This window comes from Aquarana catesbeiana, linkage group LG07 (genome assembly GCF_042186555.1).
Source record: "Aquarana catesbeiana isolate 2022-GZ linkage group LG07, ASM4218655v1, whole genome shotgun sequence".
NCBI lineage: Eukaryota > Metazoa > Chordata > Amphibia > Anura > Ranidae > Aquarana > Aquarana catesbeiana.
Genome location: NC_133330.1, coordinates 32,224,272 through 32,241,074, shown reverse-complemented (window position 1 = coordinate 32,241,074; position 16,803 = coordinate 32,224,272). Strand labels below are relative to the sequence as shown.

Below are 16,803 nucleotides of genomic sequence, written 5' to 3'. Positions count from 1 at the left end.
AAAAATCAGGAGCCAATCAGCTTGATTCCTGATTATGGAACCATCATGGTGAGATGATGTGGTCACATGAGCTTGATTACAAACAAACCTCCAGACTTCAGCTGCCATAGAGAGGTGATCACATGAGCTTGTTTACAAACAAACCTGCAGGATTCATCTACCACAGTAAGGTATAACATATGTTTGTTTACAAACGTGTGCATAGGAGGTGCTCACATGAGTTTGTATACAAAAAAGCCTACAGACTTCAGCTGCAACAGAGGTGGTCACATGAGTTTGTTTACAAACAAACCAGCAGGCCTTAGCTAGCAGAATTAGGTGACTGCACAAACTTGTTTACAAACAAACCTGCAGGTTTCAGCTGCCACAGTGAGCTGATCACATGAGCCTGTTTACGAACAAAATCTGCTGGAATCAGCTGCCAGAGAAAAGCAAAGTGACAACGGAAGCTAGTGGGAGGAATAGTGTCCCATCACTGGTGCCAGTGGGAGGAATAGTGTCCCATCACTGGTGTCAGTGGGAAGAATAGTGTCCCATCACTGGTGTCAGTGGGAGGAATAGTGTCCCATCACTGGTGTCAGTGGGAGGAATAGTGTCCCATCACTGGTGTCAGTGGGAGGAATAGTGTCCCATCACTGGTGTCAGTGGGAGGAATAGTGTCCCATCACTGGTGTCAGTGGGAGGAATAGTGTCCCATCACTGGTGTCAGTGGGAGGAATAGTGTCCCATCACTGGTGTCAGTGGGAGGAATAGTGTCCCATCACTGGTGTCAGTGGGAGGAATAGTGTCCCATCACTGGTGTCAGTGGGAGGAATAGTGTCCCATCACTGGTGTCAGTGGGAGGAATAGTGTCCCATCACTGGTGTTAGTGGGAGGAATAGTGCCCCATAATTGGTGTCAGTGGTAAGAATAGTGTCCCATCCCTGGTGCCAGTGGGAGGAATAGCGTTCCATCATTGGTGTCAGTGGGAGGAATAGTGTCCCATTACTGGTGTCAGTGGGAGGAATAGTGTCCCATCACTGGTGTTAGTGGGAGGAATAGTGTCCCATCACTGGTGTCAGTGGGAGGAATAGTGCCCCATCATTGGTATCAGTGGGAGGAATAGTGCCCCATCATTGGTGTCAGTGAGAGGAATAGTGCCCCATCATTGGTGTCAGTGAGAGGAATAGTGTCCCATCATAGTGACACTATTGTCCCAATGATGGGACACCATTGTCTCTAGTGAGTTGCCTAACCCCCACTCCCGAATGCCTGAAATATGTTAAATTTATAGCACTGTGTGATGTGAAGGTGATATAAAAGGTGGATTTCAGCAGCAATCCTAGCAATTAAAAAGATCCATTTTCTGCAGTAAATATGCTTAAAAGTGACGTTTTTTTCCCAATTTGTCCACATAATTCTTCCATATGTGCTTGACTGGGAACATATGAACCTAAAAAAAACTTCTCTGAAATCAAATTACAGTCATCTTATGGGGCTCTTTATATGCACACTATGCTTAGCTTTCCGGAAAGGTAGAAGGGCATTTCCCAGCATACTCCGGGTTCCAGTCTTCCAGGGAGATCCTATATTAGAGTTGTTTAAAGGGAAGACGGTATATCCCTTTTTCCCCATACATAATATACATAACCATTAAACATTACACTCCGGCACATTTGCCTGCAGCTAGCATCCACATAGCAAGGAAAACCCAGCGACAGACGTTTCCATTAACAGACCTTCATAAAAGAGCCAAGATAGCGGAAAGTAACGTGACACACATAATGTACACAAATGTAATATAACAGAGCTATAAGGAGGACAGAGAACACATGATCCCCCCCCCCCCCCAGGGTACCCCCATGCCTTCTCTCTAAACACTGCCCTGGTATGTTTCATTGCTCCATAAATGGGCATTGTGATCACAACACAGCCCGGGCCCTCGAGTCACAACCGGCAGGAAAAGAGCAGAGCTTCTTTTTAAAAAGCACCTCTCCTTCCTTTTTGTACGACAATGACGGCTGTCGCCATAAGCCTGGAGCAAATGCAAGAGAAGAAAGGCTTTTCAGGTCAAGACATATTAAAAGAGTATCCAAACCCTGAAGCAAGATGTAATATATTACAGGTTACCAGTCCTTGGAGAAGGCGGCTGCATTAGCTTTAGTTTTTAATGCTCCAGGTATTCTAGGTTTTACATTACAATGGTTCAGCTTGGATCAAGTTAACTATGTTATACCCCATACATGTGGGATCCCTCTAGATCAGGGGTCGCCAAACATTCTAAACAAAGGGCTGGACTGTGGGCAATGAGAGTAAACAATGAACCATCTTTAGTTCTAGTAGGTGCAATAATGTTCCATTGTTGGTATTTAAGGGAGGAATAGTGCCCCATCATTGGTGTCATTAGGAGGAATAGTGCCCCATCACTGGTGTTATTGAGAGGAATAGTGCCCCATCATTGGTGTCATTAGGAGGAATAGTGCCCCATCATTGGTGTCATTAGGAGGAATAGTGCCCCATCACTGGTGTTATTGAGAGGAATAGTGTCCCATCATTGGTGTCAGTGGGAGGAATAGTGCCCAATCACTAGTATCAGTGGAGTAATAATGCCCCATCATTGGAGTATGTGGGATGAATAGTGTCCCATCATTGGTATCAGTGGGAGGAATAGTGTCCCATCATCGGTGCTTGTGGGAGGAATAGTGTCCCATTATTGGTGCCAGTGGGAGGAATAGTGCCCCATCGTTGGTGTCAGTGGGAGGAATAGTGTCCCATCATTGGTGTCAGTGGGAGGGATAATGTCCCATTATTGGCATCAATGGAAGGATGAATAGTGTCCCATCATTGGTGCTTGTGGGAGGAATAGTGTCCCATCATTGGTGATAGTGGGAGGAATAGTGCCCCATCATTGGTGTCAGTGGGAGGAATAGTGTCCCATAATTGGTGTCAGTGGGAGGAATAGTCTCCCATCATTGGTGTCAGTGGGAGGACTAGTGTCCCATCATTGGTGTCAGTGGGAGGAATAGTGTCCCATCACTGGTGTCAGTGGGAGGAATAGTCTCCCATCATTGGTGTCAGTGGGAGGAATAGTGTCCCATCATTGGTGTCAGTGGGAGGAATAGTGTCCCCTCATTGGTGTCAGTGGAAGGGATAGTGTCCCATCATTGGCATCAATGGAAAGAATAGTGCCCCATAATTGGTGTCAGTGGGAGGAATAGTGCCCCATCATTGGAGTATGTGGGATGAATAGTGCCCTATTATTGGTGTCAGTAGGAGGAATAGTGTCCCATCACTGGTGTCAGTGGACAGATCATTTCCCAAAGGCCAGAAAGGCAAGCAAAGGGCCACATCCGGCCCATGGGCTGCAGTTTGGAGACCACGGTTATAGAAGCTGGAAAATCACTGTAGTAGACACTGCTACTCCACTGATCTCCACTAGCTTTCGGGACCCGCAACGGTGATTATAGGAAAAAAGAGGTGGCAACCACAATGGCTTAGGAAAGTCAAGGGATTATGCAGCATTGGCTTTTCATTTAGAACAGGGGATTTTGAGGAAGATATGACATTCACAGTGACTCAGGACAGTCATGTGACTATACAGAACTTCATGTTTACAAGAACAGAGGATTATGATGCTGGTAACCCGAAGACTCAAAACTTGCCTGCTCCTTCCCCCAGAGCTTGAAACATGACACTGAGCCACAGATAGGCAAGACTAACTACATGTATTAGTGCCATTTGTTCCTACTCTCATTTTTCCCTCTCCTCTTCAGCAACAAAATATAGTCTCTATAGCTGGAAATGTGATCTGGTGTGTAGACGAGTCACATGGAAGTCACAATGCTTCTCTATAATTTTTCTGAGATTTTCTGCATATTCGTATCGCTATATCCAATAAATGTACATCCAGAAATCACACATCTCACATTGAGGTTTATTTACCAATACTGGAGTGTGCAAAATCTGGTGCAGTTCTGCATAGAAACCAATCAGCTTCAAGAGATGGACCAGGAGCACAGAAGAGGGACCCGAGAAGAGGAGGATCTGGGCTGCTCTGTGCAAATTCACTGCAACAGAGCAGGTTAGTATAATATGTTTGTTATTGTTATAGAAAAAAAAAAACAAGACTTTACAATCACTTTAACTGATGAAGCTGATTGGTTACCATGCACAGCTGCACCATATTTTGAGTGCTCCAGTTTTAGTAAATCGCCTCCTTTGTCTTCTATAGAACATCCCCAGCCAAATACGTAGCATTGCCACCCTGTTTGACCTTCATATTTTCTATATAATATAACAGTGTATGTATGTGTGTATATATATATATATATACACACACACGCACACATATATATACATATACACATACAGTATCTCACAAGAGTGAGTACACCCCTCATGTTTTTGTAAATATTTTTATTATATCTTTTCATGTGACAACACTGAAGAAATGACATTTTGCTACAATGTAAAGTAGTGAGTGTACAGCTTGTATAACAGTGTAAATTTGATGTCCCCTCAAAATAACTCAACACACAGCCATTAATGTCTAAACCGCTGGCAACAAAAGTGAGTACACCCCTAAGTGAAAATGTCCAAATTGGGCCCAAAGTGTCAATATTTTGTGTGGCCACCATTATTTTCCAGCACTGCCTTAACCCTGTTGGGTATGGAGTTCACCAGAGCTTCACAGGTTACCACTGGAGTCCTCTTCCACTCCTCCATGACGACATCACAGAGCTGGTGGATGTTAGAGACCTTGTGCTCCTCCACCTCCCATTTGAGGATTCCCCACAGATGCTCAATAGGGTTTAGGTCTGGAGACATGCTTGGCCAGTCCATCACCTTTACCCTCAGCTTCTTTCGCAAAGCAGTGGTCATCTTGGAAGTGTGTTTGGGGTCGTTATGTTGGAATACTTCCCTGCGGCCCAGTCTACGAAGAGAGGGGATCATGCTCTGCTTCAGTATGTCACAGTACATGTTGGCATTCATGGTTCTCTCAATGAACTGTAGCTCCCCAGTGCCGGCAGCACTCATGCAACCCCAGACCATGACGCTCCCAGCACCATGCTTGAATGTAGGCAAGCCCAATAAGCATTAGAGCTAGATCCAATGCTCCCAGCAATGTAAAAGAACTGACCAGACACACCCCCCTCCCCTCTCTGCAATACAAGTCTATGGGGGAGAACTTGTACTGAGGGGTGTGGCGGCTACTCAGCTCTGCCAACATAGAGCACTGCAGGATGAGGGCTGAAAGCAGCAATTCCACTGTGAAAGAAAAAGTAGTCCTGTACTCTTGTATGTTACGATTCAGTCATGAATCATAACATACAATGGAACAGGACTATTACATGATTAAAATATGTCTTCACACAGGTAAAGGCGGCTACAACTGTGAACTGTGTTTTGAATGAGCAGCGCACATTCGTTGTGGTCATGTGTACTGCTTTATGCACACTACAAATCCCATAGGCCCATCTGAAGAGTGAGTAAGAGAGGGTGGCTACATTCCTGCATACAGTGGGACCATGGACAACGAATGTAGCCACCTCCTAACAGGAAGTCAGCTCACAGCAGCGGAGATTCGGAGGAGGCCGAGAGCAATAGAAGGGACATTTTGGAACAGTTCTAAAGTCAGAATGTTTTGCTTACTTTAATGCCCTGTATGCATCAAGGTAAAAAACCTTCAGTGTGCAACTCCCTCCACCCCCCCAGCACACCCTACACTTACCTGAGCTCGATGTCAATACAGCGCTGTGCCGAGAGCAGGATCACCGCTTGCTCTCTCCATCCTCACTGGCTCAGAGGCAGCAGCGGGTGTCATTGGCTCCTGCTGCTGTCAATCACAGCCAGTGAGGAGGGGGCTGGGCTGACCCCCATTGTGTGTGTGTCTATGGCTGGACAGAAAGCGGCTCGGGATGGAGCATGCACAAGTGCCCCCCATAGTAAGTGTTTTGCTATGGAGGCACCCAGCATTGGGGGAGGAGCCAATATGCTGGCGGAGGACCAGAGAAGTGAATGGTTGAGGCTGATCTGAGCAAAACCATTACACAGAGTAGGTAAGTATGACATGCTTATTATAAAAAATAAATAAATAAAATAAAAAAATCACAATAACTTTAATAATACATCATAAATTTTTTTTTTTTTTTAAACCAGAGTGTAGTGTCACTTTAATAAAAGCAAATGTCCATCTTCTGCGGCAGACAGGAATGATGGGGCTTGCAGGGAAGACCTTCTATGACTAGGTGGAAGCAGGATCACAGATCACAAACACTTAGAATAATACTTACGACTGATGGACGCTGCAGTTGTAAAAGACAAAATCCACGCTGGCAAACTTCTTCCCGGTCTCCTTGGACTTTAGATAAAGTTTCACAACTCTCTTGTCACCTACAAGACAAACAAGACTGTCACCGGGCTATGCCGCCATCAGCAGGAAAAAATAACGGGGCATTGTCCTATGTCTTCCCACCCTCTATAAAGGGAACACTGCGGTGGTATCTGTTATGGCCATTTATATCCCCCATTGTTGCTCATTTATTTCACCGCCATTTTTCTCTGACAATTCGCTGTTGATGTATCCGTATCTAGGAGGAGGTCATTGTACATTTATAACATGCAGCTTCTAGGGGTTCTGCCATTTAGGGAGGTTTACCCCACTTCATGACCAGCCCATTTTGTGCGATACGGCACTGCGTTATTTTAACTCTCTGCAGTTTTTAATTTCTGCGCTATAAACAAAAAAATATATATATATATTTTTTACTTTCTGCTATAAATCATATCCAATAATAAAAAAAAAAAAAGTCTTCATCAATTTAGACCAATATGTATTCTGCTAAATATTTTTAGTAAAAAAAAATCCCAATAAGCGTATATTGATTGGTTTGCGCAAATGTTATAGCGTCTACAAACTTTGGGATATAGTTATGGGATTTTTATTTATTTATTCTTAATAGTAATGGCGGCGATCAGCGACTTATAGCGGCGGAGAAGATCGGGTCATTTTCCCCTCTGAGGCTGGATGCCGAGTGAGAAAGATGTCCCCCCCCCCCCGCTCGGCTCCACACCATTGGATGATGGAAGCGACGTTAAACGTCACTTCTGCCCAATGGTCTTTAAGGGTAATTTTTATTTATTTTTTTGCAAAAAAACAAAAAAAAAATTTTATTATTATTATTGCATTTAAGTGTAAATATGAGATGTGAGGTCTTTTTGACCCCATATCTCACATTAAAGAGGTCCTGTCATGCTTTTTTTCTATTACAAGGGATGTTTACATTCCTTGTAATAGGAATGAAAGTGACCCACATTTTTTTTTTTAAAAAAGGACAGTGTGAAAATAAAAAATAAATAAGAAAAAATAAAAAAAATTGTAAGCTCCCCATGCCGCCAAGCTTGCGCACTAGACCTCCTCTGTAACTCAAAACTGGTAACCTGTAGAAATTTTTAAACGTCGCCTATGGAGATTTTTAAAGGTGAAAGTTGGTCGCCATTCCACGAGCGGGCGCACTTTTGAAGCATGACATGTTGGGCATCAATTTACTCAGCATAACATTATCTTTCACAATATAAAAAAAAAAACTGGGCTAACTTTACTGATGACTTATTTTTTAATTCAAAATGCGTATTTTTTTTCTAAAAAAAATTGCGCTTTTAAGACCAATGCGCAAATATGGTGTGACAAAGTATTGCAATGACCGCCATTTTATTCTCTAGGGCGTCTGAAAAAAATATATAATGTTTGGGGGTTCTAAGTAATTTTCTAGCAAAAAAAAAAAAAAAAAAAAAGAAGATTTTAACTTGTAAACACAAAGTCTGATAAATGGGCTCGGTCCTTAACTAGTTAAATCTACAGAATATCGGCACCTGATATTGGCTATTGGCTTTAAAGGCAGCTGAAAAATCGGTATCGCATCGGCCCTGAGAAAACGATATCGGTTGACCCCCACTGTATACCATGGAAAGACTTTTATTTCTGTTTTAAAAAGTGCAACAAAATAACTGTTGATCCTGACAGACATCCAGTGCTGTCCTGTGCACTCTGCCGTGTTTTGCCAAGAGGTATCGTTAGCCCTGCCCAGTTCTCTCCCGCAGACTACAGAACCCCCCCTTCTGTTATGTAGATAAGCAGAGACGAAAGAAGAAGGAGTTCTGTAGACTAAACACGCTTCCTTGCTTTCGATGAAGGCCGAAACGCGTCCGTTTTTTGGATGACGTTATTGCCGTAATGCTTTGATAAATATTTTCTATGGTGAAGCTGTCGAGTTGCCGGCCTGTACTTTCTATAGATCTTTTGTGAGCTTAATCAGCCAGAGCACCGACTACTCTACACACCAACTATACTATATAGCGGTAGAGCTTGGGTGAGTTTTTCCTCTAAACACACTTCCTGCCCCAGGGTGATCCTCTACAGAGTTCAGTAAGTGAGCGTTGTCACCCGAGGACAGGAAGCATGTTACTGGCAGGATCATCAGGTGAAGGAAAATAAAAGAAAACGAATGCAGCCACCACAACTAAAATGGTAAGCTGTATTATATTACATTTCTGTTGGTTTTAGATACTTTTTTATTTAGGATGGGGGGGGGGGGTATATTTTTCTTCATTATAAAAAATGTCCTACCTCTGCCTGTTGCTTCCTTATCTTATGCTCAGCTGAGCGTGTAGCCTGAGCCCCGCCCACCCGCGTGACATCACGCATCGTCCAAAAATGGCCACTTTTGGATCATCTTAGCCTCTGCCGCGAATGTTAATGCAGCAGAACGATTAAACTGGGGAATTAGCGACGGGATTAAGAACGAGGGGGGGGGGTTGGATGAGAGTTGGAAAACAAAGGTGGCTTCTGTTCTCAAACAAAAGTCAGCTCTTAAAAGGCGAATTAAGGAAAAGCGCACAAGAGCTGAGTAGGCGTTTTCTGAGAAACTGGGCTCCTTTGTTGTGCGACTCGGCCTGCATTTATGAAGCTGGAAGGAAGGCAGTAAACAGGCCGGTCTCTTCTGTGTCCCGGGCCGGAGTCCCTGACGCCTGCGGTTTACCCGCGCTGCGTCATACGCCAGACCTGACCCCCTCATCAGGCCGAGGGGACTCTGTGCCGTCATTCGTACCCCCTCCGCCCACTGGCAGGGGAGTCGCCGGGTCATCTGCATCACGCCCAAACTTGGGGGGGGGGGGGTGTAAATCCGGGAGATGTGTGGATTGAGCCTCATTTCATAAGTCACCAGAACGAGAACACAAAAAACAAAGCTGCTCCTTATTTGTCCACACGTTACATTTGGGTATAGAGTTCATCCTGAGATCTGACCTGGTATCAGCCTCCCGTGGTGCCTGTACAGCAGGGCTGGAGAGAGAGAGAAAGAAGCAGTTTCGCCAATTGCTTCTTCAGGAGCTGTAAGGCATATATTGGCGACAGAGAAAATACAGGAAAAAAAAAGAAATGCAAGATATCAACACAGAAAATTATTACAAATCATAATATACAGATGAAATATCCATCTGTATATTATGATTTGTAATAATTTTCTGTATTTCAACAATATGATATCTCATATAATGCAATAAAGAAACAAAATAATAAAAAAATACTCTCATATTTTTATTATTTTGTTTTTTTAATTATTTTTTATTATTATTTTGGCTTTTTTTTAAATTTTTTTTATTATTTTGTTTCTTCATTGCATTATATGAGATATCATATAGTTGAATGTTTTAATTCATAAGAAGCGATGTTAATGCTTTGTTTTTTATAATTTTGCATATTTTAGTATTGCTCAGGAATTTTATAATAGCGGCTGTAAGTGCAAGTAATAAATTTTCATTGAGCGCTGGGTTCAGGACTACTTAGTACTTCTGATATTTACTTTACAATTTTCTGTATTTGTTGATGTAAATGTAAGATACATTTCTTTTTTTCTGTATTTTCTTGTGTTGTTCTCTCCTGAAGAAGCAATTAGCGAAACACGTTGAGCCAACGGGCATTTATATAGCTTTATCTGCATTATATTGTTCGTTCAGGACTACTTAGTACTTCTGATATTTACTTTACAATTTTCTGTATTTGTTGATATCTTACATTTCTTTTTTTTCTGTATTTTCTTGTGTTCTTCTCTCCTGAAGAAGCAATTAGCGAAACACGTTGAGCCAACAGGCATTTATATAGCTTTATCTGCATTATATTGTTCGTTATTATGCTGTGAACATTTTTATATAGGTTTGTTTGTGAGTCAAACATTTGTTCACTCTTTTTAATATTTCCATATATTAATAAAGTATTTGTCATTTTAAAATGTTGTCATATCAAGGAGCCAATCAGTTCATGTGCTGACAAGGAGCATACTGATAGGAGGAGAGAGCAGAATGGCAGCGATCTGAGCGCATCACTGTGCTGCTTCTCCTTCTCCAGTGTAAGAACCCGAATGTGACCGGTTATCAGAATCTTGCGGTCCCCTCTACAGCAGGGCTAGAGAGTAAGAGGAAGCAGTGCAAGGAGCCGATCAGTCCATATGCTGACAAGGAGCGTACTGATAGGAGGAGAGAGCAGCGTGATGGAGAAATGAGTTCAATCCTGTGCTGCTTCTCCTTCTCCAGTGTAAGAACCCGAATGTGACTTATCAGAATCTTGCAGTCCCTGTACAGCAGGGCTGGGGTGTGAGAGAAAGAAGCAACCCGAGGAGCCAATCAGTCCATATGTTGACAATAGGCGTACTGAAAGGAGGAGAGAGCCGAGTGATAGAGAGAGGAGTTCAATTCCGTGCTGTTTCTTCTTCTAAGGTGTAAGTATCCAAATGTGACTTATCAGAATCTTGCAGTCCCTGATAGGAGGAGAGAGCAGAGTGACAGAGAGAGAAGTTCAATACTGTGCTGCTTCTCCATTGTAAGTACCTAAATGTGACTTTGCAGCATCAGTCTCTTACAGTCCCTCTACAGCAGGGCTGGAGTGTGAGAGGAAGAAGCAGTACAGTTTGCTGATAGACAGAAAGATGAGCTCGTCACTGTGCTGCTTCTCCTTCTCATGTAAAGTACCTAGATGTGATCCGGTATTAGCCCCCCTGCAATCCCTGTACAGCAGGGCTGGAGCAAAAAAGGAAGCAGCAGCATAAGGACACAAGCAGTGCATCTGCAGACAAGAAGAATGCTGATAGGTGAAGAGAGCAGAGTGACAGAGACGAGCATAGCACTGTGCTGCTTCTCCTTCTCCAGTGTAAGTACCTGGATGTGACTTGTTATTAGAATCTTGCAGTCCCTGTACAGCAGGGCTGGGGTGTGAGAGGAAGAAGCAGCACAAGGACCCAATCAGTCCATATGTTGATAATAAGCGTACTGATAGGAGGAGAGAGCAGAGTGATAGAGAGGAGTTCAACACCGTGCTGCTTCTCCATTGTAAGTAGCTTAATGTGACTTTGGAGCATCAGCCCCTTCCAGTCCCTCTACAGCAGGGCTGCAGTGTGAGTAGAGGAAGCAGTAAGCTTGCTGATAGGAGAGAGCAGAATGACAGAAAGATGATCTCATCGCTGTGCGGCTTATCCTTCTCAAATAAAGTAACTAGATGTGATCTGGTATCAGCCCCCTGAATTACCTGTACAGCAGGGCTGGAGTATGAAAGGAAGAAGCAGTGTAGGGAGCCAACCAGTGCATCTGCAGACAAGGAGCATGCTCATAGAAGGAGTGAACAGAGTGACAGATGAGCCTATCACTGTGCTGCTTCCCCTTCTCCATTGTAAGTACTCAAATGTGACCAGTTGTCAGCATCTTTCAGTTCCTCTGCAGCAGGGCTGGAGTGTGAGAGGAAGAAGCAACACAAGGAGCGAATCAATCCATATGCTGACAAAGAGCATGCCGATAGGAGGAGAGAACAGAGTAATAGAGTGATGAGCTTATCTACTTCTCAAATTAAGCACCCAGATGTAATTTGGTATCAGCCCCCTGCAATCCCTGTACAGCAGGGCTGGAGTATGAAAGGAAGAAGCAGTGTAAAGAGCCAATCAGTGCATCTTCAGACAAGGAGCATGCTCATAGGAGGAGTGAACAGAGTGAAAGGTGAGCCTATCACTGTGCTGCTTCCCCTTCTCCATTGTAAGTACCCAAATGTGACCAGTTGTCAGCATCTTTCAGTTCCTCTGCAGTAGGGCTGGAGTGTGAGAGGAAGAAGCAACACAAGGAGCGAATCAATCCATATGCTGACAAAGAGCATGCTGATAGTAGGAGATAGAGTGGCAGAGAGAAGAGCTCAGTACAGTGCCGCTTTTCCTTCTTTAAAAATCCAAATGTGACTTGGGGGGTATCAGCCTCTTGCAGCCCCTTTACAGCAGGGCTGGAATGTAAGAAGAAGCAGTACAGCTTACTAATAGTAGGAGAGAACAGAATGACACAGAAGAACGTATTGCTGTGCTGCTTCTCCCTTCACTGTCCAGACATAAGATGGGGGCAGGTCTAGGATGACCTGGGCTGAGAGGAAACCGGTTGAATGATGCTGCCTATCAGACTGAGGACATCTAGTGGCAAAAAAAAAATAGTACTGCAGTACATGTCTCGATGGATCCCAAGCTTCATAGATGCCGTGGTTTCCATGATGCCGTGGTTTCCATACACTGCACTGATAATCGCCAAAAAGCCCGTCCTAACTGTCCTCATACTGCCTCCTTTTAAATCTGTAATTTCTTACAAGATCCAGCAGGCAGGCAGCGGCCATGGAACATGTGGGCATCTGAAGCCCGCTCCTGTGTATTTCCGGGATTCTGTGCAGCTGGCTACCCAGCATGGACCTCCCGATCTTGCGCCTGCGCAGTACTGACACTGCGCAAATGCACTTTCTTGCTTACAGGTTGCCAAAGCAATGACGGCGTTGGCAAAAGTTCCCGCCCCATAGTTATGGCAACCTGTCAATCAACAGAGAACCTGGAAGGGAAGGCAAGTGCGGTCGGGCGATGGAGGAAATCACGCGGATTGCGTTACTTCCGGTCAGGAAACCCCACGATCGTGCCCCACATTAAATGCCTGAAGACTCCTGGACTCAATGACAGATATCCCAGGAGTCCACGGTTCGGGCTGATGACGTAGTCGCCCAAGGAGCTGCAATCCGGAAGTTGGGGGGAAGACTACTACTAAAAAAAATAAATAAATAAAGGTACTCTTTTGAAATTTCACCTATAAATAGCCAAAAATAAAATCACTATGAATGCACCTCACAATGTGGGCAATTATTATAAACGAGTGGAACTCCACTTTAAGTCTGTAGTGTAAGGGCCCTACTGATTGGATACAAAGGAACTGAATGGACTGGGTAAGTCCTCATATTACATCGTTTTGGTGAATTCAAAGTTGATCGTATGTTCAGATTCTAATGTCTATGGTAACCCCAATGCTGGCCATACAGGTAAAAATTTTTGTTTGAAAAAGTTTCATTTTAACCACTCTCAGCCCAAGCCATTTCTGGCATTCCTCTCCTACATGTAAAAAATCCCTTTTTTTGCAAGAAAATTACTTAGAACCCCCAAACATTATATATGTTATTTTTTAGCAGAGATCCTAGGGAATAAAATGGCAGTCTTTGCAATTTCTTATGTCACATGGTATTTGCACAGTAATTTTTTTAACGCAATTCTTTTGGGAAAAAAAACACTTTTCTGAATTTAAAAAAAAAAAAAAAACACAACAATAAAATTAGCCCAATTTCTTGTATAATCTGAAAGATGATGTTACGCTGAGTAAATAGATACCCAACATTTCACGCTTTAAAATTGTGCACGCTCGAGGACTGGCGCCAAACTTCAATCTCCATAGGCGACGCTTTAGACATTTTTACAGGTTACCAGTTTAGAGTTACAGAGGAGGTCTTGGGCTAGAATTATTGCTCTCGCGCTAATCTTCCTGGCATTACCTCATATGTGTGGTTTAAACACCGTTTACATGTGCGGGCGCGACCTACGTATGCGTTCGCTTCGCCACGTGGGGACAGGGGCGCTTTACATATTTTTTTTTTGTTTATTTTATTTATTTTTTACACTATCCCTTTAAAAAAAAAATGTGTTATCACTTTTATTCCTATTACAAGGAATGTAAACATCCCTTGTAATAGGAATAGGGGATGACAGGTCCTCTTTATGGAGAGATCTGGGGTATATAAGTTCCCACATCCTCTAGGCTGGAAAGCCTGAGATCACCAAAAAAAAAAAAAAAAAAAAAAGCGATCTCTGGCTTTCCAGCTAAAAAAAAAAAACAGCAGTGTTTACATGTGCCGACACCGGAAGTGACCTCATGGGGTCGCTCTCGGCTTCCAAAAGGTCATAAAGATGGCTGGGGACCATCTGGTCCTCGGTCAGCTCTATGGTAAATGGCCGCCGCCGGAAGAAGCGCACCGGAGGGCGGCGGGAGGACGGGGGCATCCTCTAAAATCAATCAAGCGGCTCAAAAACGGCTACGATTGTTTTTATATGAGGGAATCGCCAGCAGGAGAAAAAAAAAATGATATCTGAAGGATGCCTGCAGCTGTAGCCATCATTCAGGTTCAACCACTTAAAGCCCAGGACGTCGTCTGACACCCACCTAGTGTTAAGTGGATAAGAACATTCGTTCGATTTTTCTAATCATTCGTGGGGGCTCAAATCAACATTTGTTTTCGACCACAGTGATGGGAAAATTCGAAGCACCAGAAAAGAAAATTTTTCCAACAAATGCTCTGACCAGTGTGTGTGGTTTTCATTCAGAAATGACATTCATTTTAAAATCAAATGTTAAAAGGGGATGTAAACCCTCCAGGTTTTTCACCTTAATGCAGTCCCCCAGAGCCCCCCCTTTACTTACCTGAACCCGGTCTTTCCAGCAACGGGGACAAGCACACCCGCTGCAGCCAGTGTCTCGGGTCCTGATTGGATAAATTGATAGCAGCGCAGCCATTGGCTCCCGCCGCTGTCAATCAAATCCAATGACGCGGGAGCCAGGTCCTGCTGTCTGTGTCAATAGACGCAGCAGCAGGACATGGGAGCGCGTACGCACGAGTGCCCTGAAGGAGAGCGGCTCTCCAATGGGGCATTTGAGAAGAGGTGGAGCCGGGAGGGACACTGGGGGACCCCAGAAAAGGAGGATCGGGGCCACTCTGTGCAAAACCAACTGCACAGAGGAGGCAAGTATGACATGTTTGTTTTTTTTTGTTTTTTAAATACCTGAAGCTTTACATATCCTTTAAGGGCCAGTTCACACCATGGAAACACAGTCCAGATGCGCTCCAGATGCTTTTTTTGCATGCGCATTTTTGATGCGTTCCAGTGCGTTTTTGATGCAGTCCAGTGCATTTTTCCCCCCTTTTTTTCTCCTTAACCCCAAATAAGAACATGGGTGTTCCAGTGCGTTTTTGTGCGTTCCCGTGAGTTTTTGATGCTCTTTACAGCATTCCAGTACAGTCCAGTGCAGGAAAAATGCAGCATGTTCTACTTTTTTTTCTGGAACTGGAACGCACTGGTGTGAACTATGCCATTGCAAACCATATAACCTACTTTCTATGCGTTTTTGATGCAGAAAAAAACAAAAGAAAACGCCCTGGACTGCATGTGGTGTGAACTGGCCCTAAAAGCAAGTGAAAATTTTGAATGACATTCGTCCATTCATCGATTGTACAAAGATCGTACGAATATCTCATCCAAAAATCTATACGTGTATGGCCAGCATAAAGCTTAAGCCGCGTACACACGATCGGACTTTCCGGCAGGAAAAGTCAGACGGAATCTTTTCATTGGACATTCCGATCGTGTGTAGGCCTTTATCGGACTTTTTTTTTTTCCGAAAATTCTGACGGACCTAGAAATAGAACATGTTTTAAATCTTTCCGATGGAATCAATTCCTATCGGGAAAACCGATCGTCTGTATGCTGTTCCGACGGACCAAAAACGATGCATGCTCTGAAGTAAGAGGCAGAAGCTATTGGCTACTCGATATTGAACTTCCTTTTTCTAGTCCCGTCATACGTGTTGTACGTCACCGCGTTCTAGACGGTCGGACTTTGGTGTGATCGTGTGTATGCAAGACAGTTTCAGCGGAACTCCGTCAGGAAAAACCTTCAGCGGTTATTCCGACGGAAAAGCCGGTCGTGTGTATGCGGCATAAGAGGAGCAAATAGTTTTTGAATACACAGGTAAAATATCATGACCAAAGATGGCTTTGGTGCTATGCATTTTCTCAGTCGATGAATTTTTCTTTCAATTTGTCTAATTTGCATATATTCATATATTGTGATATTATTGTAATTGTTGATTGTTCTGTTTTTCAAAAAATTTCCGGTTTACTTCTAGTGCTTATTGCGCCTGATACCAATTATATCTCCTGAAGAAGCCAATTATCAAGGCGAAACAAGTAGAGATAAAATCACTCAGCAGATGTATTAGTACTGTAAATATTTACTCTTTGTATGTCTTTACTGTTTGAATAAATTTTTACTTTTATAAAATTATTTTTTTCTATATTTGGCACCTTAAAAATCCCATATACCCCTTTCAAATTTCTTAAATATTTTCCAAGGGATATGGTGCTATATCTTCTAGATGACAGGTAAAATACCTTTTCCCCCTAAGAAGAGCAAAAGCTTGCTGTGTATTTCCCGATCACCCTGTACATTGTTTCTTTCGCGAGGAGAGCTATACTATTGACTCTTTGTATATATGTCTATGTTTTGCAATAGAAACTTATTTATATATATAAAAAAAAACAAACAAAAAAAAAAAAAAAAAAAAGAGATAACAAAGTTAAATAAAAGCTGTTCTTGTATGGACAGCCGTGGCCACTTCTACAACGTATCAGTGATTCCACATAACAGAACTTTTTCACATTTAGGTTAG

General features: G+C 43.2%; 1 protein-coding gene across 4 annotated transcripts in view; it reads right to left on the bottom strand.

Moving 5' to 3' along the window:
- Positions 1 to 16,803, bottom strand: part of PLXNA1 (plexin A1) — a 429,988-nt gene that overhangs the window by 203,433 nt on the left and 209,752 nt on the right. For all 4 annotated transcript variants that reach the window (XM_073591927.1, XM_073591928.1, XM_073591929.1 and 1 more), the window contains exon 6: positions 6,273 to 6,372. In XM_073591927.1, the coding sequence (XP_073448028.1) occupies positions 6,273 to 6,372 (100 nt within the window). The remainder of the gene's footprint in view (positions 1 to 6,272; positions 6,373 to 16,803) is intronic.